Source organism: Felis catus, chromosome B1 (assembly GCF_018350175.1).
Source record: "Felis catus isolate Fca126 chromosome B1, F.catus_Fca126_mat1.0, whole genome shotgun sequence".
In the NCBI taxonomy this organism is placed as follows: domain Eukaryota; kingdom Metazoa; phylum Chordata; class Mammalia; order Carnivora; family Felidae; genus Felis; species Felis catus.
In genome coordinates, this window is record NC_058371.1 from 145,960,299 (window position 1) to 145,984,376 (window position 24,078).

Genomic DNA, 24,078 nt, shown 5'->3' on the forward strand with positions numbered 1-24,078 from the left:
GCTCACTTCACAGAAAAAAAGCCGAATCGGTGAGGGGTGGAAGAACTAAATCAGGGTCATTTGGTGAATTCTCTGCAAAGTCTGGCACGTATCGTGCTTGCTTCTCCCGTCTTTTCCCCTTTGGAAACTTTAAAGTAATCTCAGACATCACCTAATCGAACTCCTTCATAACACACAACTAACTGTAAACTCAGATTCAGGAAGTCTATACCTCAAGACTCAGGCCAAAGAGGGCTCTTTCCTCTACACGACGCCATCTCTTAAAGATCCAAAGCCTTAATCACGATTTGGCGGTGGAAAAAAAGGCCAGGAATAAAACTACGTACGACAGTCCAGAAAGAGGCCCCACCTCCCGGATCTGGCGGTCCCGGCCTCCAGCTAACAAAGTGTCTGCACCGCGCGTCCGCACCGGCTTCCCACCCGGCCCGGGGCCGCTGCTCTCCAGCCCGCCCGCCTGCCCCACGCGCTGCAGCAGTGCCAGCCCGCGGGGGCCCGGAATCTGGCCCTCGAAATCTCACTTTCGTCTTTGGGCCACCCGCGCGCCACGGCTCAGGCGACGGCTGATGGCGTCACCTGCACTTCCGCCTGCGGCTGCGTTCTAGTCACAAGCGAGGAAGGAAGAAGGGAGGTCTGAAGGGCTGTATGTGTGGGGGAAATAGCGAGGAAAGAGAAGCAATCCGGGCGCTCGCAGGCGCTACGACTGTAACCGCGGGCCTCTTCTGTCCCCGCCGTCCCTCCATCGGAAGTCGCCCTGGGCACACTTCCCTCGCTTCCTCCTGGTCTCCCCTTCTCTGGGTCTCCCGACACCCGGGTCTCTCTTTACGCCTCACCCCTCCCTCCCTCCTTTGCTCCCTCACACTCCCTCCCTCTCCCTCCCTCCCATCGTCAGGCTCCCCGCCCTTAGTATCGCGAGACGAGGTGAGAGCTGGCGGAGCGGCGGCGGCGGCGGCGGCAGTAGAGGTGACCGAGGCGGTGGCGGCGGAGGCGGCACCGAGCGCTGTGTCGGCCCCGGTGCGGCCGAAGTCGCGGTAGAGCGTAGCCCCCACGCCCCTCCCCCGTCCGCGCCCCCCCTCTTTCCCCGGGGATGGAGAAGGCGACGGTTCCGGTGGCGGCGGCGGCGGCGGCGGCAGCGGCTGAGGGAGAAGGGAGCCCCCCGGCGGTGGCGGCCGTGGCGGGCCCCCCCGCGGCGGCGGCGGCGGCGGCGGCGGCGGAGGTCGGCAGCGGCGTTGGCGGCAGCAGCGGGGCTCGCTCGGCCTCTTCTCCTCGTGGGATGGTGCGAGTCTGCGACCTACTCCTGAAGAAGAAGCCGCCGCAGCAGCAGCACCACAAGGCCAAGCGTAACCGGACTTGCCGACCCCCCAGCAGCAGCGAAAGCAGCAGCGACAGCGACAACAGCGGCGGCGGTGGAGGCGGCGGCGGCGGCGGCGGTGGAGGCGGCGGCGGCACCAGCAGCAACAACAGCGAGGAAGAAGAGGACGACGACGACGAGGAAGAAGAGGTTTCTGAGGCAAGGGCCTGCTTTCAAAGGAAGGAGGGAGGATGGGGCAGTAAAGGGTAGGGGCCGAAGGTGGGAGGGGACTTGCGGTGGGACAGATTCCTGTGGGTCGATCTATCTCAGCGGCCAGGCTTTCCACTGCCCTCTTTCTTTCCCCGGCCTGAATCGTGAGGTGTGGGGATGTGGGGGAGGGTAGCTGACACGTGGGGGTGGGAGGACCACAGAACCCACGGAGTTGGTGAACAGCAGGTTATCCCGGGATGGTTCACATGGTTAAGGATGGAGGGAATTGGTTAGATTCCCTGTTTGCACACCCGGCGGGGTCTGCCTGGGGTCAGCAGGGCCCTGTTATTCCTGGGGCGGGGGCGGGACCAAAGCGGGAGGGGTAAGATAATAAATAGGTAGCTGAGTCTCTTGGGGAATGACTGGGAGGTTGGTAGATTTCTCCCACTTGTGAGGTGGAAGAGAGAGCAGTTTGGAGGGGAGGTAAGGTTGTAAGGGACTCAGAGCTAAGTATTTGTGTATGTGAGAGACACGTGAGAAGCTGTACTTTTCCATACTGTTCTGCTGCAGGTTTTTTTTTTTGTTTTTTTTTTTTCCGTAACTATTGTGGCTGCTGAAATAGCTTTTAGTTCTTTGCTCTCTCAGGGATTTTGGATGAACCGATCTTATATCCCTATATATTTATATGTAACTGAGTGGCTGAAAATATATTTGACTCTTACATGTACATACATATACATCTTCAGATGCTTCCTTAGTGAGGAGGAATTCAGCCAGGCTCTCTCGTTTTCCAGATATTCTGGGGCAGCTCAAGAGTGCTTTGAAGCCAGTCTTGGTTGTGGTGAGTTGGAATAGGAAGGCCTCTTGGTTTGTCCTAGTGATCTGGTTTCATAACTGTTTTATAATTTTTCCTGGGTCCACAGACAGGCGGCGTTGCAGGACCTTATTCTTCAAAGGCCATATAACCCAAAAGCTCAGTAAAACATTGCATACTGACAACAAACGAAGAGTTAGCCTTACTAGTTATCAACTCTTTTGTAACTCTCTTGTCCACTCCCTGAAATGGAAGCTAGAAAATCTTGATTCGGAGAAAGAAGTTGTAACTTAAGGCAGCAGAAGGAAAACCGCTTTAAAGGCTGATTTTAAATCCAGTTGTACGAGAACAACTGAATTATCTAGAAGTAGCACTTGCCATTTATTCTCTTCCACAAACAACTTATCTTGGTGCAAAGCTTGTTTTTTGAAAATTGCATTATTGGTTCTTGAGTTCTGTTCAAATAGAGAAATACCTTTTAAAGAGTTTGAGACTTCCCTGTTGGAAGACCAGATTCTCTTTTACCTCAGACCGGATGAAGTTATATAGGTAGAGATGTAATAGTTAAAGTATGTGTGCCAAAAAGATGAACACTCCCTGCTATTCTGTATCCTGTTGAATTCTAAGCATAGATTTGTATTGATAGATTTTGTATTGATTTTAGTTGGAACCTCTCAATATATGGTGTGTTGCTCGGGCTGCATTTGAAACAATGGAGAAAAGGGTGTGACAGGATTCTTATTTTCAGTAAAATCAATTATGGTAGTTAGAATCATTTCCTTGTACAGTTCTTTACAGAGATGAGAAACATTTTAGAGATAATCTAGTTCAGCCCTTTTATTTTAAAAATGAGGAAAACAAGGCTTAGAAGAAACTGATTGTGGTGGAGTGTAGCAAAGTAGAAAATCAAAGTTTTCTAATGGTTCCGAACAGCACACTTTATATGGCAGTTTATTTCCTCGCATCCCCCTCCCGAATCTTTCAAAAAACAGGCAATGAATTGCAAGGTAACACAAACATGCAGCTGTGATCAGAATGCCAGTATTTTATTAAGATTTTAAATACTCCCACAGAATATCAAGCTCTGGTTTAGAACTCAATATCAAGTTGAGTGTAGTACTTAGGGGAATATTCTGCTGTAAACTTCACATACCTAGGTAGTTTTGTTCATTGGAATTTGGCCTAATAAGCAAAACTTTTAGTAAGTTTATAGGTGTGTTAGTTTTGTGAAGCAGGTTTATTTTCTTCAGAAAATGGAAATGATATATTTTGGCTTTCATCAACTAGGGAGTTTCTTTGTTTTTAATATGCTTTATTTTGTTCTGTCCACAGTGGTGTAAACAACGGGTTTGTCATTTGTTATGAAGATGAGTCAGGAGAAATAAGTGTAAGAAAGTGCAGCCATTAAAAAAACATCCGTATAGGTACATGATGAGGGATGAGCAAACAGAAAGGAGTACAGTATGTCTTTGCACCTGCCTCCATCCTTGACCAAAATAAAGAAATAAATAAACCTCATAGTCACTGTACACTATAAGCTAATTGGGTGAGTTGTGCAATGTTTTTCATTTCATTATCATTTTATTGACATGTCAGCAGAAGTTTAACTTTCTAGAGCTAGGAAATCTTGTGGCTAATACTCTTTGTATTTAAGTCCGTTTTCTAATTCATTCTGTTACTGGCTACACAAAATAAAACGTGGATGACATGATCCCTGAGGTTATCCTTCTAATAAGAATTATCAAAAGGTTAAAAAGAAATATGGCAGGTTATAGTTTTTGTATATAGTTTTGGTTTCAGGTACTTAACCTGAAAAAGTGGATGATAATTTAACAAAAAATATGTATATTTACTATGAAGAAATGTTAGCTGGATATTCTCCATATCTGCTGAAAGAGAAAAGTTCGAAGGAAAGGAGATTCAATTTAAAGAGTAAGGAGCTTTACTTGAATGTTGAAGAAGATCTAATTTTTAAAAAAAATGTTTAATGTTTATTCATTTTTTGAGCGCACGAGAGAGTCACACACACACACACACACACACACAAGTGTAAAAGTGCGAGTGGGGGAGGGGCAGAGAGTGGGGGAGACAAAGAATCCGAAGCAGGCTCCAGGCTCTGAGCTGTCAGCACAGAACCTGATGCAGGGCTCAAACTCATGAACCATGAGATCATGACCTGAGCTGAAGTTGATCACTTAACCAACTGAGCCTCCCAGGTGCCCCACAAGAATCTAATTCTTATCAAATGTTACAGTAGGTTATTGAGAATTGGATTTTTTCTTCAGTGTTTCAGCATAGGATAATCATGTTTTAGATAATTTATGTAACTTCATCTATACCTGAAAACAAAGGATAAGACCAAGAGCTCTCCTCTGCCCTCTCCTTCCCCCCTCATTTGACTCAAAATCTTAGGCCAAAAATTGAAAAATGCATAGTATCCTTGGTTTTCAGTGGATGACTGACTAATACAGAAAATACACAGAAGTGTATTTCCTAGCATGAAAGGCTTGATGCACTTCTTTTCAAATGAGTGGACTAAATTAAATTTCTTACTTGAATATTACAGGAAAACAATGTTGAAATTTCAAGAGTTGATACTTTGGAGATTTCAGAAATAACATTGCATTCTATTGAATGCATTTTTAAATGTAATTGAATGGTTAAAGAGGGAGAAAACTTGTTAAAGGTAGGATTCATGTTCAAAAGTAATTTTTATTAAAGAGGTGTAAAATGTAAGTACAGTAGGAGTGGATTAGAATTCCAACTCTTTTTGGTAGATAACTTGGTGCTTTAAACTCAAGAGACAAACCTAGTGAAGAAATTTTAGACAAGGGGAACCAGTGAATAAATTAGTACTGACTTACTTTTGAAAGGATTTGTAAGGCTAGGGAGAATTTGTAGATATGGAAGAAGTAGGGTTGAGAATGAGAGAAAGAAAAATTATTTCAGTCTATTATGTTCCTTCAAGTTCGCTTCCAGATCTTTTGTTGTTGTTTTTTAATGGAAAAATGCCACCCCAGTTCCTTTGTTGTAAAGGTAGAATCCCAGTTGAGTCCAGAGAAGCTTACTTGTTACCCAGTTTCATCTCTTAATTGATGAAGCAGTATTTGTAAACTAGATGTTAAGATCTTTGAAGAAATAGTTATGTCATAATTATCTTGTTTCATAGTCTGCCTAAGCACTTAGGAAAGTTCCAGAATTCATTTAGGAAACCAAGAGGAGTTTCTTCCTCTCATCTTGGATCCAGGGCTGCCAAATCGCCGAAGTTTGGATTTCAGTATCTTTCAGTTGCTAATTTACTTCTCTTACTGATGGTGCTGTTCCCTAGGTGTTAGGCTGAAAGACATTTAAAGCCAGTTTACTTTGTTGAATGCCTGATAACTACCTTAAGCCTCCTACATATATTTACATTTTAAAAACATAGTGAGAAACTATTACTTATTCAGAGCCTACTGTGTGTCAAGTCTAACATAATGGTTAAGAGCACGGACTAGAGCTTAGAGTCAAATATGATCCATCATTCAATAGGTTTGTGATCTTGGGCAAGTTACCTTAAACTCTCTGCGTCTCAGTTTCTTATTGTGTAAGTGGTGATAATGTAGATCCTATTTTATACCATTGTTATGAGAATTAAATGAGATAATACAGGTATCCTGTATTCTCATTTTATTTTCACCCTGTCTCTGTGGAGTAGATGTCCTCATATTTCTTTAATTATTCATTAAATGCTTAGAGTTCCTGCTTTGTGCTGGGCATTTTGCTATACTGGGTAAGTAATGTTGAGCAAAACTGTTTTAATGCACATTGATTTTAAAATGCACCAGTGATTAATGAGAGTAAGAGTAAATGGTTAAATGTATATGCTGAAATCAAGTGGGTGAGTTTCAGAAGTATACACATGTTGGGAGGGGATATTAATAATAACTTTAGAGGCAAAAGATACAGGCTTAGAAGGGTTTTAGGTAGCTTCATCAGGGTCACACAGCTAATTAGCAGAGCAGGACTTAACCTGTCTGTTTGATTCAAAGCGTACTCACTCATTCATTCATTCATTCACATATTCTGTTATGCTGTTTGATGTTAAGTGCAGCATCTTGAAATTTGGCATTTCAGATAGTGTGAAAACAAATTCAGGTAGTGTAGGGGAAGATCATTTTAGGCAGTAGGGCAACCAACTACTGAAGACACGTTGACTATTCCAAGCTTTTCTTTCCTTTTCTTGTTCTTATTTTCTTGTTTCCTTCTCTTTTTCTTATTCAGCTCATTAAAAAAGAAGAAATATAGAAAACTGCAGATAAGTATATCCATATTCCCACCATCTAGAATTAACTATTAACAAAATGAAACTTTATAGTGAAAACTACCCTCTCTAGAGGCAATCTGTTGCTTCTTCCTCCCTCTCAAGATTTTTACTTTTCAAGGTTGTTTCCAAAAGCTAAAAAAATATTTTAAATAGAAGTTGTCAACTTGGGATCTGGATAGGCTGTGAATACCTGAAATTAAACCCAAGATTTTGTTGAAGGTGCTTGTGTTTTATTCTTTCTCCCCTACCTTCATAGTGTGTGTGTAAAACTGTTATTAGATACTCAGAGAGGTCTGTGACTGCCTTCTCCCTCCCTCCCACCTTCTTAGTTTGAAACATTCTCACTGCAGTAGTAGTGGGAATTCGGCAGGCATTTATGTGCCTGCTTATAACCAAGGTAACGTGGTAATGCAGATGACCTATTTGTGTTGTGAAGTCCAAGACTTATTTGTTCTTTCTGGTAAACTAGCCCTATGCTTACTCTTATCTTAAATCCTCATATTTTGCCTTTTAATTGTTTAATTGATGAAGTGGTTTTCATCTAGTCTCTATGGACTGTCAGATTTGAAGATGGAAATACTGCGTTACACATCTTTATATCTCCTGCTGCATTGTACCATGTGTGTTATGTAAGTCTTAGTGTCTTACCTCTGCTAGGCTTTCATGAAGTCAGATCTCTGAAGTAAAAATAACTAAATAAGTAATAAATGAATAAATATTTCTTCTTTAGCCACTTACTCTGGAAATATTTGGGATCATCAGAGCAGTACATTTTGACTTCCCAAAATTTGCTAGACTGTTTGCTAGATTGCTTCCACTAGCATCTAGTTATACTATCCAGTTGACTAGGAAATCAATTTTTAGGCAGTGTATTTGTATTTATGACAGTTGTTTATTCTACATTCTTAGCACGGTGATTTAGTGGGTTAGGAAATGTACATATAATGAATTTTCATGTAATTTTTTCCATACTTGACCATAGATGAAAAAAATTTCACTTCACTGTACTATGTGGGGTAGTACCTGCTGATACTCCTTGTGTTTTTATTAGGACCATTAGAGGGCACCAACATCCATGGTAATCTATGCCAAATTTGACTAACTTCCTTTAATTTTCACCTTTTGAAAAAAAAAAAATTAGGTAATTGCAGGTGAAGGGTGGATATGAATACACATCTAGTCCCTGGAACCTTACCTGTCTGATAGTTATGCTTATCCACTTGCCACCCAGAAGCAAAATACCCTTCCTTTCTTAGGATTTTTAATTTCTTAATATATATATTTTTGTCTTTAAAAACTTTTCTTATCCAGTCAAGAGGGGAAGTGGAATTATGGAATGACATAGGTATTATTTTATCATAATTTATAATTTAGGTTTTAATTATTGAAAAGGGACATGTTGGATTTTATTTTTCCCCAAAATGCTTTGAAACTCAAAATTAATATAGATCTAATTATTGAAAGCACAATGTAAGTTGCCTTCTGTTATAAAACCCTATAAACATTACCTTGATCTTTAAAAAGTTGACCTAAAGGGTGCCTGGGCTGCTCAGTTGATTGAACGTCCAACTCTTGATTTCGGCTCAGGTCATGATCCCAGGGTCGGATCGAGCCCCTTGTCTGGCTCTGCACTGAGTGTGGAGCCTGCTTGGGGTTCTCTTTCTTCTCTCTCTGCCCCTCCCCTGTGTGTGTGTGTGTGTGTGTGTGTGGGCTCGCGTGCTCTCTCTCTCTTTCCCCCTCTCCCCCAAATTAAAAAAAAAAAAAGTTAAGCTTACTTCTGGGTAAGACTAGACATAAAAGAGGGTCAGTTACAAAAATATGTAAAGATCACAGTACTTTGAGAATTCCTTTTGGAGCCAATATAATTTAATATGTTTATAAACAATTTTGATAATATGATGAAATCCCTTTCAAGGTGTATAGATAGATCATAGTGGATTGTGTGTAATGGACAATAAGATTATTGATAATAGGTTAAAATGTTAAATACGCTTTTATGAGTCAAGGTAAAAAAAATATGCTCTTTTTTGGTAAATGATCTGAAACAAAGCATGCTTTTTCAGTAAAATTCAGCATAGTATTAAACAAGATGAGTTAAGGTATTGGAGAATTATAACTTATTTTAAGTAATTCTGTGATACATCTGCACAAAACAGATTATGTGTATTTTTGCCGGCTGTACCATGAAAATGTTGACTAAAAGTAGGAAAGTTCTAGAGTGGAATAGTTTAAAAATGATTGGAGGGTTAGGGATGGAATCCATGATAAAGGAGGACTGTAGATTATACTTAATTATATACTTAACTGCTTGTTACTTAATATTCAGATTAATCAGTACTAAAACTTGAGTTATGGAGAAAAATGTGAGGTGCATTAGATACTATTATTTCAATTTTGAAAATAAGTCATCTCCTCAATTCTTATTTCTTGAGCTTATTTGCAAGTACACACTAGACATGACAAATTTACAAAACTAGTATACCCGTGTCTCTCCAGCAGGGCATAGTCCCCTCCTGAGGTACCACTGGGTCTCATTTAATCTTTCGTTTTTGTTTTTTTTTTCCTGTTCCCCTTGTCCTCCCCCAAAAGAAAGGAACAGAAAAGAAAATAAAAGGCAAGAAATAACCCCCTAAAATTAATTTGTGGTCTGGGTTTTCCCTCTTGAATTGTCTTTTTTTTTTTTTTTTTTTAATGTCTATTTATGAGAGAGAGAGAGAAAGAGAAAACAAGTGGGGGAGGAGCGGACAGAGGGGGATAGAGGATCTGAGGCGGGCTCTGTGCTGACAGTAGAGAGCCTGATGTGGGGCTCAAACTCAGGAACTGTGAGATCATAACCTGAGCCGAAGTTGGACGCGCAACCGACTAAGCCACCTAGGTGCCCCTTGAATTGTCTTTTAATTAAAGAACCTTTGAGAAATATCTGAGAGAGATCTGTAGAAAAATTAGTTTTATCAGTTTTGGATTTAGAATAAGCATTAATGTATAGTTCTGTTTTCCTTTCCCTCTTTCCTGTCACTCTAAATTTGAAACCTGATAGGAAAAGGAAGCTTCTTGTTTGTGTTATACCAGTTGTATTTCCAATTCAGTCTTTGACCTCAGAGTCTCTTAAGTTCTCTGTGCAATGTTTCCCTCTTACTTTTTTTTTTTTATTTGAAGTTAATAACAGAAATACAAAACCTCTAGTATAGTTTTTAGTAGTTCAAGATGCAGTATAGGAGTTAATTCTTTTACTTGACACACATTTATTATCTCCTATATGTGGCTGATTTCAGTATATAATAATCTCAACCATTTCCCTCTCAGTGAATGTTAAAAAGTTAACTATATTTAAAATAATAGCTGTATATGTTGAACAAATTGATTTTATTCATGTTGTATGTTAGTAAAACTTAACTTTACGTACATGAAAATTTAGCACAGTGGTGGAATTTTTTAAAGAGTTTTAGGAAATATCACTATTATTATACTCTTAGAAATAAGTTTATTTAAGAGCCATTATTGGGACCTAGCAAAATCAGAGATTATGAGGAATTTGAAGAAACTGAGACATTATTCCTACCTTCATAATATTTAAACATGTTGAGATAAAATTAATAATAATTTAGAACTGTGAAGATGATTTTAATCCTGTATAATTATTTGGGAATCTGTTAGTTTTCAGTGCAACTGTGTGCCTTTAGAATTTATCTCATTATAGGGATTGTTTTATTTCTGTTTTGAATACAAGTTGGGTAGACTTGGGTGCCCAGGGTGGCTCAGTCAGTTAAGTGTCCAACTTCAGCTCAGGTTATAATCTTATGGTTCATGAGTTCAAGCCCCACATCAGCTTTCTGCTGTCAGCACACAGCCCATTTCAGATTCTCTGTCCCCCCTGCCCCCCACTCACTCTTTCTCTCTCTCAAAAATAAACATAAAAAAAAAAGTTAGGTAGACTTTACATCTTTTATGAGTGCCTCTTGGAATACTCACTAATTTTTGGTGTTAGGTTCTGATTCTTTTTTTTTTTTTTTTTAAGATGAGGTCTGTATGTGCTATTTTTCTAGAATGTCCTTGACAATTAAATTACACCAAAGACTTAGCCATCCTAATTTACCTTGAAGATTTTGTAGTAAGAAGAGGTTATAAAGATATACTTGTGGTTAATGCAGGTATAAATATATTAAAATATGAGAAATTGAATTATAGAACAGTGTAGAATACAATGTTAAATATCTTCTAAATTAGATTTTAAATATGGTGTTAAATATGGTGTTTAAACATTATTAATTAATTAAATGTATGCACATGTGTAGAAGCGTGTACATATTTGTAGAAAATTTGACAAAATCAAAAATATCCAAAAAAGAATACAAAAATCACCTATAATTCTACTTTCCAGAATTAATCATTATTTAAAATTTTTTCTTTTTTTCCCCTTGGTGTATGTTAATCAAATTACCTGTCACACAGAGTAAAACTGTCACTTAGAAATCTTGTCTGCTAAAAGTTTCATTGATGACCATACTTAAAATATGTCAGTTGAAGAGATAAATCTTCAGATAATGGTTGCATACTTATTTAACTATAAAAACTAATGAGTGCATTCCTACTTTTAAAAAGTCTTCTAATACATGAGGGTTTCTATCTCATTTTTTCTTAGAGTAAATGCTGCTAACAGCTTGGTGCATATCAAATGTTCTAGTTTCTTGGTGAGAGTGGATGAATGAGTGTGGGGTGGAGAAAGGGGTATGTGTGTCTAACAGTACATTAGGATTTGTCTCATTGTTCTTGTTGACTTATGAATGTTCCATAGTATGAATGTTTATGATTTATTTCCTCCTTTATATTGGTAGACATTTTCATTGTTTTCAGTACGTTGCTATTACATGTATAATGCTGAAGTGACCATTCTTTTACGGTTATTTTTAAATAGAAAAATATTAGTTTAGGATGGATTCCTGGAAAGAATTACTAGGCCAAAGGTTTTGCACATGTTAAATTTAATAAATACTCCCAAGTTTTACTTCCATCAACAGGGTAGTAAGAATATTACTGGAGGGGTGCCTAGGTGGCTCAAATGGTTAAGTGTCCGGTTTTGGCTCAAGTCATGATCTTGCCGTTCACAAGTTTGAGCCCCACGTTGGGCTCTGTGCTGACAGCTCAGAGCCTGGAGCCTGCTTTAGATTTTGTGTCTTCCTCTCTTTCTGTCCCTCCCCTGCTTATTCTCTGTCTCTCTCTCTGTCTCTTTCTCTCTCTCTGTCTCTCTCTCTGAAAAATAAATAAACATTAAAAAAATTACTGGAAATGAGCAATCTTAGTTTTTAAAATCTTTTAAACAAAAAATAATGTTTTTGTTTTTATTTTCCTGATTACTGTTGACATCAGTTAAGTTTTTATGTATATTTTTCATTTGTATTTCTTTTGAAAATTTGCTGTTTTATCCTTATTATTCTATTAGAATTGTCTTTTTCTAAGTGATTTGTTGGTGCTATTAAAATTTTTTTTTTTTTTCAACGTTTATTTTATTTTTGGGACAGAGAGAGACAGAGCATGAACGGGGGAGGGGCAGAGAGAGAGGGAGACACAGAATCGGAAACAGGCTCCAGGCTCTGAGCCATTAGCCCAGAGCCTGACGCGGGGCTCGAACTCATGGACCGCGAGATCGTGACCTGGCTGAAGTCGGACGCTTAACTGACTGCGCCACCCAGGCGCCCCTAAGTGATTTGTTGGTGCTATTTATATTTATACATATTAATCTTTCACAGTATTTGTTGTTCTCTGCTCATAGTATTTTCACAATACTATGTGAAACATTGAAACATTTTTATTTTTGTGTAGTAAAATGAATTATTCTATTGTGACTTTTGGAGACCTTCTTTAACCCAGTATTTTAAGAAAAAAATCTTAGAAATTTTAATACTTCTGTGCTTTGTTTTCAAAGATACATGGATATCTTTTTGGATATAATACTTCGTTGTAGGGTCCATTTCTTATTTACTCATTTCAGTATCATTTGACTTTGTTGACCGATTTTTGTGTCTTAAAAAATGCTACCCTCTTTGCTTATGTTATACCGTCCTCTTGTTTCTTTATTACTAGCTGCTTTTTGGTTGGTCTTCTTACTTACTCCTACTCCCCTCATTGTAAATCCTTTGATTATTTAGTACCTTATTGCTCAATCCTAAGCCCTTTTCAGTCTTGTACGTAATCTCATTTCTTAGGTGATTTTATCTAGTCTTGTGTGTTTACATATGCATAAGTTAGGGACTATCAAGTGTGTCTTTCCAATTCAAACTTTTCTTCTTGAGTAGTGGTTTGAACCTTTTTGGTCACCCAACATTTGTGCAAACCTTTCTTTTAACACATACTTTCCTTTCTCAAGGGAATCGATCCTAGGTCCCATCCAGTTACTATATATAGCTCAGCCCTATATAATGCTTTTATTCTTAATTCAGCCAGTAATCTAAATAAATAATGTATCTCTCCTTTTGCCCAGCCCATTGTACAGTAGTTGATAGGAATAGGATGATTATTAAGGATAATCATAATGATGCTTCTTTGGAGAGGGAAAGAATAGAAGTAGATAGCAGTTGTTGGTGCATATTAATACTGAAATCGTCTGGACAGAAGACTCTGCCTTGGCAACTATGTCAATTCCTTGGTTAAACTCTGTTTTGCTCTGTGGGAGGAATGCACTTTGACTATTGCATGTGTCCTTGGCTTTGTTCTTAGGTGATTCTTCCTTGTTTGTTATCTTTCTTTGCTACATCTGAAGTAGAAGGCATTCAAGAGTATGACATCTCTAGGAATTATGCAACTTTTATAGCTCCCTGCCAGTTGGTATAGATTTAGGAGCTGCAAGGTTATGTAAGGTTCAGTCATAGGTTTTTATAGGCCACTAATATAGTTTGGTGGTAAAACTCTTCCAAAAACTTAATAGATTTCTATTCTTCCCTTTTTTTAATTCTTTTTTTAAGTTTATTAATTTTTTAGAGAGACAGAGACAGAAACAGTGTTAGCAGGGGAGGGGCAGAGAGAGGGGGAGACACAGAATCTGAAGCAGGCTCCAGGCTCTGAGCAGTCAGCACAGAGCCCTGTGCTGGACTCGAACCCACGAACCATGAGATCATGACCTGAGCGGAAGTCAGATGCTTAACCAACTCAGCCACGTAGGCACCCCTGTTCCATTCTCTTTAAGTCAGTACCATATGACATTATCTTCAGCAAAAGATCTCTTTTAGTCCTAATTTTTTGAAATCTGCTCATCCTCTTACTGGTCTCTCTCTGTTCTAGACCTGTTCCTTTTTCTGTTACTGGGCTACCTTGAGGGCATCTGAAATAATAGGCTTGAATGGTGTATCCGTCAAAAGTTTTACCAGAGAAGCAGAACAAATAGGAGATTTGTATATGATAGAAAGAGACATAGACATATATTAAAAGACTTACTACAGGGAATTGGATTACAGAAATCTGGGAGCTGGCTGAGTCTGAAGTTTGTAAGGTAGGCATTTAGGAAGGGAAGATCTCAAGTAGGCTAGAACCCAAGGTCATATGCTGACATGGCTCTCCCAAAGCAGTTAGGAAATGAAGATCCAGGGAAGGGGGAGCAATTGTAGTCTCAGCTGCTATTCACAGTCTCATTTGCCAGGAAGAACCCAATCTCCTTTAAGATCTTACCTATTAGGTCATGCTCAGTAAGGATGATCCCCTTAGCTTAAAGTCACCTGATTAGGGACTTTAATTACATCTACAAATCCCTCCACAGTAGCACCAGGATTAGTTTAGCCTAACCAAGTTGACACATCAAGAAACCATCACATATGGGAAAGCAACACTCTTCACCTGTTCTTTGCTACTATGTGGCAAAGAACCTTTGAGGTCACAAAGTTCTCTCCTTTTATTTGGAGCACAAAAGTAGCTGCCTTTGCTGATCTCAGAGGCCTGGATTTACTGGACTAGAGCTTCACTCAGTGGCACTGTTTTTATGTTTATCTCTGCTCACAACTCCCCTATTCATGGTTGAGATGATCTTGCCTGTTTAAACAACCAACACCCCACCAATATTCTGAGTTTTTCTAACTGCTTTTCTTCAAGCTATACACACTTGGTAGTTATGTAATGTGCCCTCCCCATTATTACAGACAAGAGTTTTACTAAATGGTTTGTCACTGCGTAACAGAGGTTGTTAGTTTTCCAGCCTGACACATTTCCTTGCTATCCTCTCTCCTTATCAGAGTTTTTAAGAATTTGTTATGGCAGCACTTTACTTCTAATTTAGTGTATTGATTAAAATATAAGATAGGTTGTTAGAACAAAGAGACTCCAAAACACTTGTGGTTCAAGCAGGATAGATTATGTGATAATACTCTAGGGAAGTCCTTCAGGTTGTGCATAGGTCTAAGTGTCTCCTGTTTTGTTACACCATCCCTTAACCTGTGCTGTCCAATATGGTAGCTGCTACCAGTATGGCTACTCAGTGCTTGAAATATGGCTAGTACAACAGTGGCTGGATTTTTAGATTTGTTTTGTTTTAGTTTTAATTAGTTTAAATAGTCAACCTGTGGCTAGTGGCTACCATGTTGGAGAGTGCAGATACAGAACATTTCCATCATTATAGAAAGTTTTATTGGGCAGCTCTGCCTTAGGGTGTTGACTTCATCTACAAAGTCTAATCTGGCTCACTAGCATCACATCCATGTTCCAGCCTGTTATGGGCTGAATGGTGTCCCTCCCAAATTCATGTTGAAACGTTGACACCCATTGTTGTTGAGAATGCAAACTGGTACAGCTGTTGTTACCAGTATGGAGGTTCCTGAAAAAATTAAAAATACAACTACCCTACAGTCCACTAATTGCATTACTGGGTGCTTACCCCCCAAATACAAAAACACTAATCAAAAGGAACGTATGCCTCTGTATGTTTATTGAAGCGTTATTTACAATAGACAAACTGTGGAAGCAGCCCAGGTGTCCAATACATGAGTGGATAAAGAAGATGTATGTGTGTGTGTGATAGAATATTATTCAGCCATAAAAAGTGAATGAAATTCTGCTGTTTGCAACAACATGGATAGAACTAGAGAGTATAATGCTAAGTGAAAATAGAGAAAGACAAATACCATATGATCTCACTCATATATGGAATTTAAACAACCAGACAAGCAATAGAAAAGAAGGGAGAGACAAATGAAGAAACAGACTCTGAAATATAGAGAACAAACTGATGGTTACCAGAGGGGAGGTGGATGGGAGAATGGGTGTAATAGGAAATGGGGATTAAAGAGTACAGTTAACATGATGAAAAAAAAATAACATAAAATGATTTTTTAAAAAGGGAAGCCTTAACCCCTAGTAACTCAGAATGTGACTGTATATAGAAGGTAATGCCTTATAAAAGGGAATTAAGGTTAAATCAGGTCATATGGGTAGGCCCTAATCCAATCTGACAGGTGTTCTTATAAGAAGAGGGAATTTGGACACGAAGAGACACCAGAAATGTGTGCACACAGAAAAAAGGTCATGTGAGGACACAGTGAAAAGGTAGCTTATTGACAAGCCAAAGAGAGAGACCTCCAAAGAAACCAAACCTGCTGATACCTCAATCTTGGACTTCTAGCCTAAAGAACTGGGAGAAAAAATTTTGTTGTTTAAGCCATCCAGTCTGTGGTATTTTGTTAAGACAGCCCTGGAAAACTAATGCATAACACATGAGGAATAAGAAACAGGCAAACACAAATAGCTTTCTTTTAATGAATTGGCCAAGAAATTGCAAAATTACTTTCTGGCCAGAACTTAGTTGTATGTCCATTCCTAGGACCTAGGTCTTGTATATGGCCATCCTAGGACCTAGGTCTTGTATATGGCCATCATACCCAGATATAATCTGTGGAGAAGTGTTTTACTAAAAGAAGAAGAGTGTGGATATTGGAGGATAATTAAATGTCTTATACCAATATAATTCTAGGATTACATATCCTTGTGTCTCACAGTACAACAAAAGTCATTCCTGGCTCCTGAAATAATCTTGTTGGCCCAGCTTGGGTCATGTGTCCATTCCTGAACCAGCCATTGATAAGGAAAAAGATGCTTTGTTCAGGCCTAGGTCATGTCTTTCTGTACTTTCTAGGAGATAGACTAGGAGAGGTCATTTTCTCCTGAGTCTCATGGAAGGGCTTCCCAAAAAAGTGTTCCTGTTGCCAAAATAGTGAGGTGGCAGAGTGGGAAGAGAAAGAATACTGGACATAAGACTTCCAAGCTATACCTGGAAACGTCCCTCCTCTCTCCATCTTTGCTGCCATCATATTAGTCCAGGGTGCTATCTTACTGGGACTTCATAGTAACTTCCTAATTTGATCTAGCACTCTTCTTGCCTCCTCACACTACATTTCATTCTTCATGCAACAGCTAGGCTAATCTTTCTGAAATGTAAATCCTCATTTAACTTCTCATTGCCCTTAGAGTAAAATCCAAACTCCTGCCTTGGCTTATAAGACTTCATATGGCTGATTCTTCTTACTGTTCTAGCCTCATTTTATATCCTTTTCAGTTCATTCCCTATTGTCTTTTTTTTTTTTTTTTTTTAATCTTTGAGCGAGAGGGCTGGCACAAATGGGAGAGGGGTGGGGAGGGGGAGAGAGAGAGAAAGAGAATCTCAAGCAGGGGCTCCATCCCACGACCCTGGGATCATGATCTGAGCCGAAATCAAGTCAGATGCTCAACCAACCCTGAGCCACCCAGGTGCTCCTTAGTTCATTCACTATCTTCTAGTCCTACTAGCCCGTTCTTAGAGCATGGAGACTTTCTCACTTAGGGTCTTTTTACTCTTTTTCTAGGATATTCTTCCCCTGGTTCTTTGTCTCTTCTCTTTTAGGTTTTAGCTTAGCTGTTCAGGGTTGTTGGAAGAAACTTTTCCTCCCTACATCTCTCCTTTTCTCCACCCTCCCTTTCAGTTTTCTGCCTGTCACTGTTACTGGGGTGGGAAATAGGAGGCTCTCTTGGCCTTTTGCCAGGCTTTATTAGTATTAAATACTTGAGTGGACTCCTGTTTCTTACCACTTAGAAAGGGACTTGTGGGTGGTGGGAGTAGGAGAATTTGAGTGTTTAACATTCCCAGATTAATAGCTGTTTTTGTTTTTGTTTTTATAAGGGGGGAGGTACACGTGGCGGATGGGTAGGGGGGAGAGAGAGAGAGAGACAGAGAGAGAATCTCAAACAGCCTCCACACTTAGCGTGGAGCCCAACATGGGGCTTGATCTCATGATCCTGATAATGAGCTGAAATCAAGAGTCAGATGCTTGGGGCGCCTGGGTGGCGCAGTCGGTTAAGCGTCCGACCTCAGCCAGGTCACGATCTCGCGGTCCGTGAGTTCAAGCCCCGCGTCAGGCTCTGGGCTGATGGCTCGGAGCCTGGAGCCTGTTTCCGATTCTGTGTCTCCCTCTCTCTCTGCCCCACCCCCGTTCATGCTCTGTCTCTCTCTGTCCCCCAAAAAATAAATAAACGTTGAAAAAAAAAATTAAAAAAAAAAAGAGTCAGATGCTTAACTAACTGAGCCACCCAGGCACTCCAGTAATAGCTGTTTTTTTTTTTTTTTTTATTCTTGTGTCCACATCAATTTTGGTTATTTGGTTGGACCTTTTGAAATTGTTATTTTATTCATTGAAAGTCATCAAATATCTGTGATTTTGTATGGCTCACCCTAGTATGTTATAATGCTTTGATTTTGTAGAAGGCAGTTGTCATTGATTTGTCAGGAGTTCTAGATAGTGTGCATTTAACTTGTTAGATGACTTTTGTAAACTGCCATAAAATATGCCCATTGAGATTTTAATTGGAATTACATTGAAGTATGAATTAATTCGAGGAGAAATAGATGTATAATACTGAGCATTTCCATCCAGAAACATGGTGTGCTTCTATTTTCTTCAGGCCGTCTTTAATAAAATTTTATTGTTTTCATACAGGTTTTGCACATTTTGGGGGGGGATGGATTTATTCCAGATTATTTTATAGTTCTTATTACCATTATGAATGGTATTCTTTCTTCCATTACACTTTGTAATTAGTTATTGTTGGAGGATAGGAACCTATTGATTTTCATATGTATATGGCCACTTAATTGAATTCTACTATTAAGTCAGTTTATTCTATTGAGTTTTCTGACTAAATTGTTATATTGAATTTAATAAATGATTGTCTTCTTTCTCTTCTTTTTCAGTACTTATACATCTTGTTTTTTCTTCTTCTTGCATCAGTTTTGAACATTCCCAAAATGTTGAATAAAAGTGGTAATAGAGGCAGTCGTTATCTAGGGAGTGCTAATGGGAGCGATGCTGTGTCACTATTAAGTATAATGCAAATATTCTTTGTTAATTTAGTATACTAAGCTAAAGTAACCCTTTCTCCTAGCTCACAAAGTTTTATCGGAAATGTATACTAAATTTTATCAAATGCATTTTTGGCATCTGTTGAAATGAGTATTTCTTTTCCCTCCCTTCCAGTCTATTCATATAATGAGTTCCAATACTAAATTTCCTAATAGTAAACTGTTTGGAATATTTAGTGTTATTTATTTTTTTTTTTAACACACTGTTGGATTTGATGTCATTAACATTTCAATTTGTATTTTATGAGATTATCCATTTCATATTAGATTTTCAAATTTCTTGGGAGAAACTATATATTCCTTTCTTCAGTCTTGTAAAAACAGATTTGTGCTTGATAGAAGCAATTTTATGTATCCTTTTTCTTTTTAATCTTAGTTGTTGTGGTTTTTTTCCAATGCTTTTTTAAATGTTTATTTTGAGAGAGAGTGTGTGTAAGTCGGGAGGGGCAGAAAGAGAGGGAGAGTTAGAATCCCAAGCAGGCTCCATGCTCAGTACAAGAGCCTGACGCGGGGCTTGATCTCATGACCACAAGATCACGACCTGAATCAAGAGTCAGACCCTTAACTGACTGAGCCACCCAAGTGCCCCTAGATGTTGTGTTTTTAACACTTAAATGTCAGAAAGGAGTTTGATAAAGTGCTTCATTTGATCTCTTTATAGCTTGTTAATTTTTAGAAGTGGCTTAAATAATGCATACCTCTTACTTTTTTCATAATTGTGAAAAATTTAATTGTGGTAAACAACATAACAAAATTTTACCATTTTAACCATTTAAGTGTACAGTTCAGTAGTGCTAAGTATATTCACATTGTCGTGCAACAGATCTCTAGAAGTTTCTCAACTTGCGAAACTGAAACTGTACCCATTAAACAACTCCTCATTCCCCTCTTGCCCCATCTGGTAGCTGCTATTCTACTTTCTGTTTCTATGAAATTGACTACTTTAGATGCCTCATATAAATGGAATCACATAGTATTATTTTTTGTGACTGACTTAAATTTCACATAGCATGATGTCCTTAAGATTTTTCCATATTATAGCATATGACAGATTTCCTTCCTTTTTAATAAAGACTGAATAAGCCATTGTGTGTATATGCCACATTTTGTTTTTCCATTCATCCATTGATGAACATTATAGTTGTTTCCACCTTTTGCCTATTGTACCTTTTGTTTTTTACAGTTAATTCATGTATTTTAAATTTAAGTTGGCTTATGGAGGGAGATAAGAACTTAATCTTACATTTTTAAATGGTTAATCGGTTGAATTAGCTATTTCAGACTATCCTTCCCACTATTTGAGGTACTACCTTTATTTCATGTATTTGGATAATAGAATAACAGACTGGATTATATCTGCTCAGTCTATACATTTTTCTGCACTGCATTTGTATAACCTGAACACCCACGTACTAAAATTAGTTGTTTGTACTAAATAGTTTCCTGTGTTATTTGACACGTAGCTAACATATGTATGGTTTTATGGTTAACAAAATAATTTTCCATGTTTTTCATTTAATGTAGTCTGTGGTCTTTTGAAACAAAATTTGTTGTTTTCTCCTAACCTCTAAGCCTCTTAAGCAGGCTTGGCTTCTTTCTTTCCTTTCTTCCCTCCCTCCCTTACAAATTTCTACTTAAGAGGCACATGTGCTTTTATGAAGAAGACAAGAGCAGTGCCAGCATCTGTGTAGTATTCTTACTGATCTGTGATGTCATTAGTCTTAAGTAGGCTGTCTTTGTTTATAATATTTTCTTTAAGTTTATTTATTTTTGAGAGAGACAGAGACAATGTGAGCAGAGGAGGGGCAAAGAGAGAGAGGGAGAAAAAGAATTCCAAGAGATGCAGGGCTCAAACCCACAAAACTGTGAGATCATGACCTGAGCCAAACCAAGAGTTGACTTGTAACCAGCTGAGCCACCCGGGTGCCCCACTGGGCTGTCTATGAACTTGAACATCTCCATACATACTTAGGGCAGGACCTACAGATTCCATGATGTATTTTAGTTATTTTGTACTATCATTCCAGTGTTCTTTAGTTTTGTTCCAATGTTTTTGAAGTATATTTCAATAAACTAGGAATAATTTATAACTCACACAGTTGGTAATTAAGCAATACCAGAATAGAGGAGCTACTTACAAGATTCAAAGTGGATAAAATTTTAAATTCCATTGGCGAGATGACACGTGTTTTGAATTAAACCTGTGCTAAAGTATGCAGCCATGACACTAAACTGTGACTGGTCTTTTCAGTCTTTCTAATTTTTTTATGTTGGAGGAATCTTAAGGGAGATTGCATTATGTTTTTTTCTATTTTTGTTAAGGCATATAGTAAAAGTAAACTGTAAAAATTTAAATAGTAGAGGAAGATAAGGTATAATATTTGAAAATCTCCCTTCTTTTAGAACACAAGGTGTAAATTTTAAGTGAACTCAATTTCATGCTTTTTTTTCTGTACATTTGCACACATATATCTACATGTGTATTTATGTAAACAAATTTTTGTATAAATGTCATCATAAAAGTATTTTGAAAATTTTTTTTAACTTAATGGTTCATTGTAGTCTTCCCGTATAAATATACATATCGTTTATCTTATTTCCCTTAATGGTTGGGGAGTATTTTCTTGTTAGGGATCATGACTTCCCTAGTTTTATACAGTGTTTGTAGCCAGTGTTTTGGTTGTGCCCAGTGTTCTGCTATTAACAAATAGTACTGCAGTGGATCCTTTTTGATATATTTATCTTTGTGTGTATGTTTCTGTAATTTGCTAGGATATATTCCACTGGTGAAAGTGCTAGACCAAATGTGCATGGGTCTGTTTTTATAATTGCCATTTTATTATGTGTGTCAACACCATATTTTTTAAACTAGTGGTTTAGTATGTTTTGTGATATGGTAGGTCGAATGTTAGCTTTCAAGCCCTATTAATACCTGTTCTCTCTGGGTGTTGTGCTTTGTTGACTGCTTTATCCATGAACAGCCAGATAAAATATCCCCTCTTCCCTGAAGTCGTTCATAACACTTAGCCCACTGAGTAATTATAATCTCAATAACTAATATTTTAATAACTAATATTTTAATGAGTGCTTACTATATACCAGGCAGTTTGAATTGCTTTATGTCTCATTTAATCCTCACAGCAACTCTGAGGTAGATAATATTTGTGTATACATTTTATAGTTGAAAAAACCAAGACAAAGAATAACTTGCTCAAGGTCACAGCAAATGATGGAAGTGGAATATAAACCGGGGCAGTCTCACCTAAAAGTCTGCTTTCTTAACTCCTATAAGCCACTGCCTTTTTTACTATTCTTCTATGGCCTCCTCAGTAGTTAACTCTCAAGAAATATGTTTTGTATAAATTTTTAGAGATCACATGCTGATTTCATCTTTCGTCTAGGTCCTCTTTACAGATCTGTGTGAATGACACCTTATTCTAATTATGTAAGTAGTAATAGTCCTGGTATATTTGAGTTGATTAGAACACCAGGCTATAAAATTGTTCCCACCTCTCTCTTCCACTCCCAGAAGACTTTGTCAAAGTGTAGCCAGTTAATATTGCTCTGTTCTGTTACGTCTTATTTACCTAACTCCATTTTGGGAAAAATCACATGAGTGATTTTGGGATCGATTTTCATAGATTGTGAGTGAATAGTATACTATTCTTAACCTTTTCTGGAACATCATATCAAAATACATACCTTGTAGATGATGTCTTTTATAGTAAGTTCTCAGAATGTAAAGTGAGACCAAGGCTGTTTTAAACTCTGCTATACCTCTTAATTCATGTTGTCAAGTAAGTATGATATGCGAACTGAATCTCTCAGAGACTCACATAAAAAGGGACATAGTAATACCTTCTTTTGGTGGGGGTCAGATGAGCTAATGTATGTGAAAACATTTGTAAACTATTAAGGGTCTCCATAAATGTTAGTTGTTAAAAGTGAAGGATTAGGAAGGATGAAGAGCTTTGTGAAAATAGTTACTGACCAGCAAGATGTTTGGCTATTTAAAAAGAAATACAATTTAAAATGTATAATTTAGAAAAATCTCACTCTTTCATTTAAGTTCCTAATTCTGTTTATTTTATTGAGTTCATAGATTGCCAGTAAAACTCTTCAGGGGTAATTGTGCATGTGGGTTAATTTATTTTAGATGGAGCCAGTGTTAGCATAAGGAATGAGATTCTGTAATGAAGATTCTACAAATGATAGTTGCATGGGTTAGATGCCCTTTTAGGATTATATTCTGGATTTATTAGGTCTTTAGCATTTAAATAGAATATGTCCTTAAATTGTCCCAGAATTGAAAAAATTTGTGGTACTTTATCTTACTGTTGTTAATAAAGAGGGAGTGATACGAGTAATGTAAGATTCAACATCCTTTTCTTACTCTTGTATCTCCTTTTCTGGGAGTGGTGAAGCAAACCATATTTCTGTGACTTCTGCTGTATGTTTAGCAGATGATTCTATGATTCTAGATAAAATGGCAAAGTATCAAAGCAAAGATTTGACCACACTGTTTTCTAAACTTGGAACGTTAAAACACATCCTTTAACTTGCTTTGTGGATTGTTTTTACATTTGTACATTTTCTTAATTTTTTTTCTTATTCTGCCCCCATGTAGCCATTACCTCACAGTCCAACGCCTCTCCCTCATTTGACCAGTTTTCTGCTCCAACCCAAAGTTGGAGTTGAGTTCCAGATCCAAACTGGAATGTTTTAAGTTGTGGATGTGCCTTAGTATTTGGGAGGTCTTTTCATATGTGGAAGTTTCTTATTTTACCCTTATCAGCAGATCCTCTTGTCTTTTATACCAAAATATAAAAAAAACAAGGGCTTGGCATTTCGACTTTTTGTCCTCCATGCATGAGCAGCTTCATTGTGTATCCCATGGAGCCCAGAATAGCAGCTTTGCTTGGCTCGAGAACCCATTCATTGGCTTAGGTAGCCTTGAATGTTAAGTTTCAGACATCTTAATTAAATAGTAAGGTCTTTCTGACTTCACTACCAGAAGCAGAAGTTTTCCTGAATATCTTAATCAAAGGACAATTAGTAATAAGGGTCAGATTCTAATTTCATTACACTCCAGGCATGTGAGT

General features: G+C 38.2%; 1 protein-coding gene across 1 annotated transcript in view; it reads left to right on the top strand.

Moving 5' to 3' along the window:
* The first annotated feature begins 984 nt into the window (after window positions 1-984).
* Window positions 985-24,078, top strand: part of ANKRD17 (ankyrin repeat domain 17) — a 164,936-nt gene continuing 141,842 nt past the window's right edge. Inside the window, 1 exon segment of the mRNA XM_045056229.1 lies at window positions 985-1,507. Within this exon segment, the coding sequence (XP_044912164.1) occupies window positions 1,085-1,507 (423 nt within the window). The 5' untranslated portion in view covers window positions 985-1,084.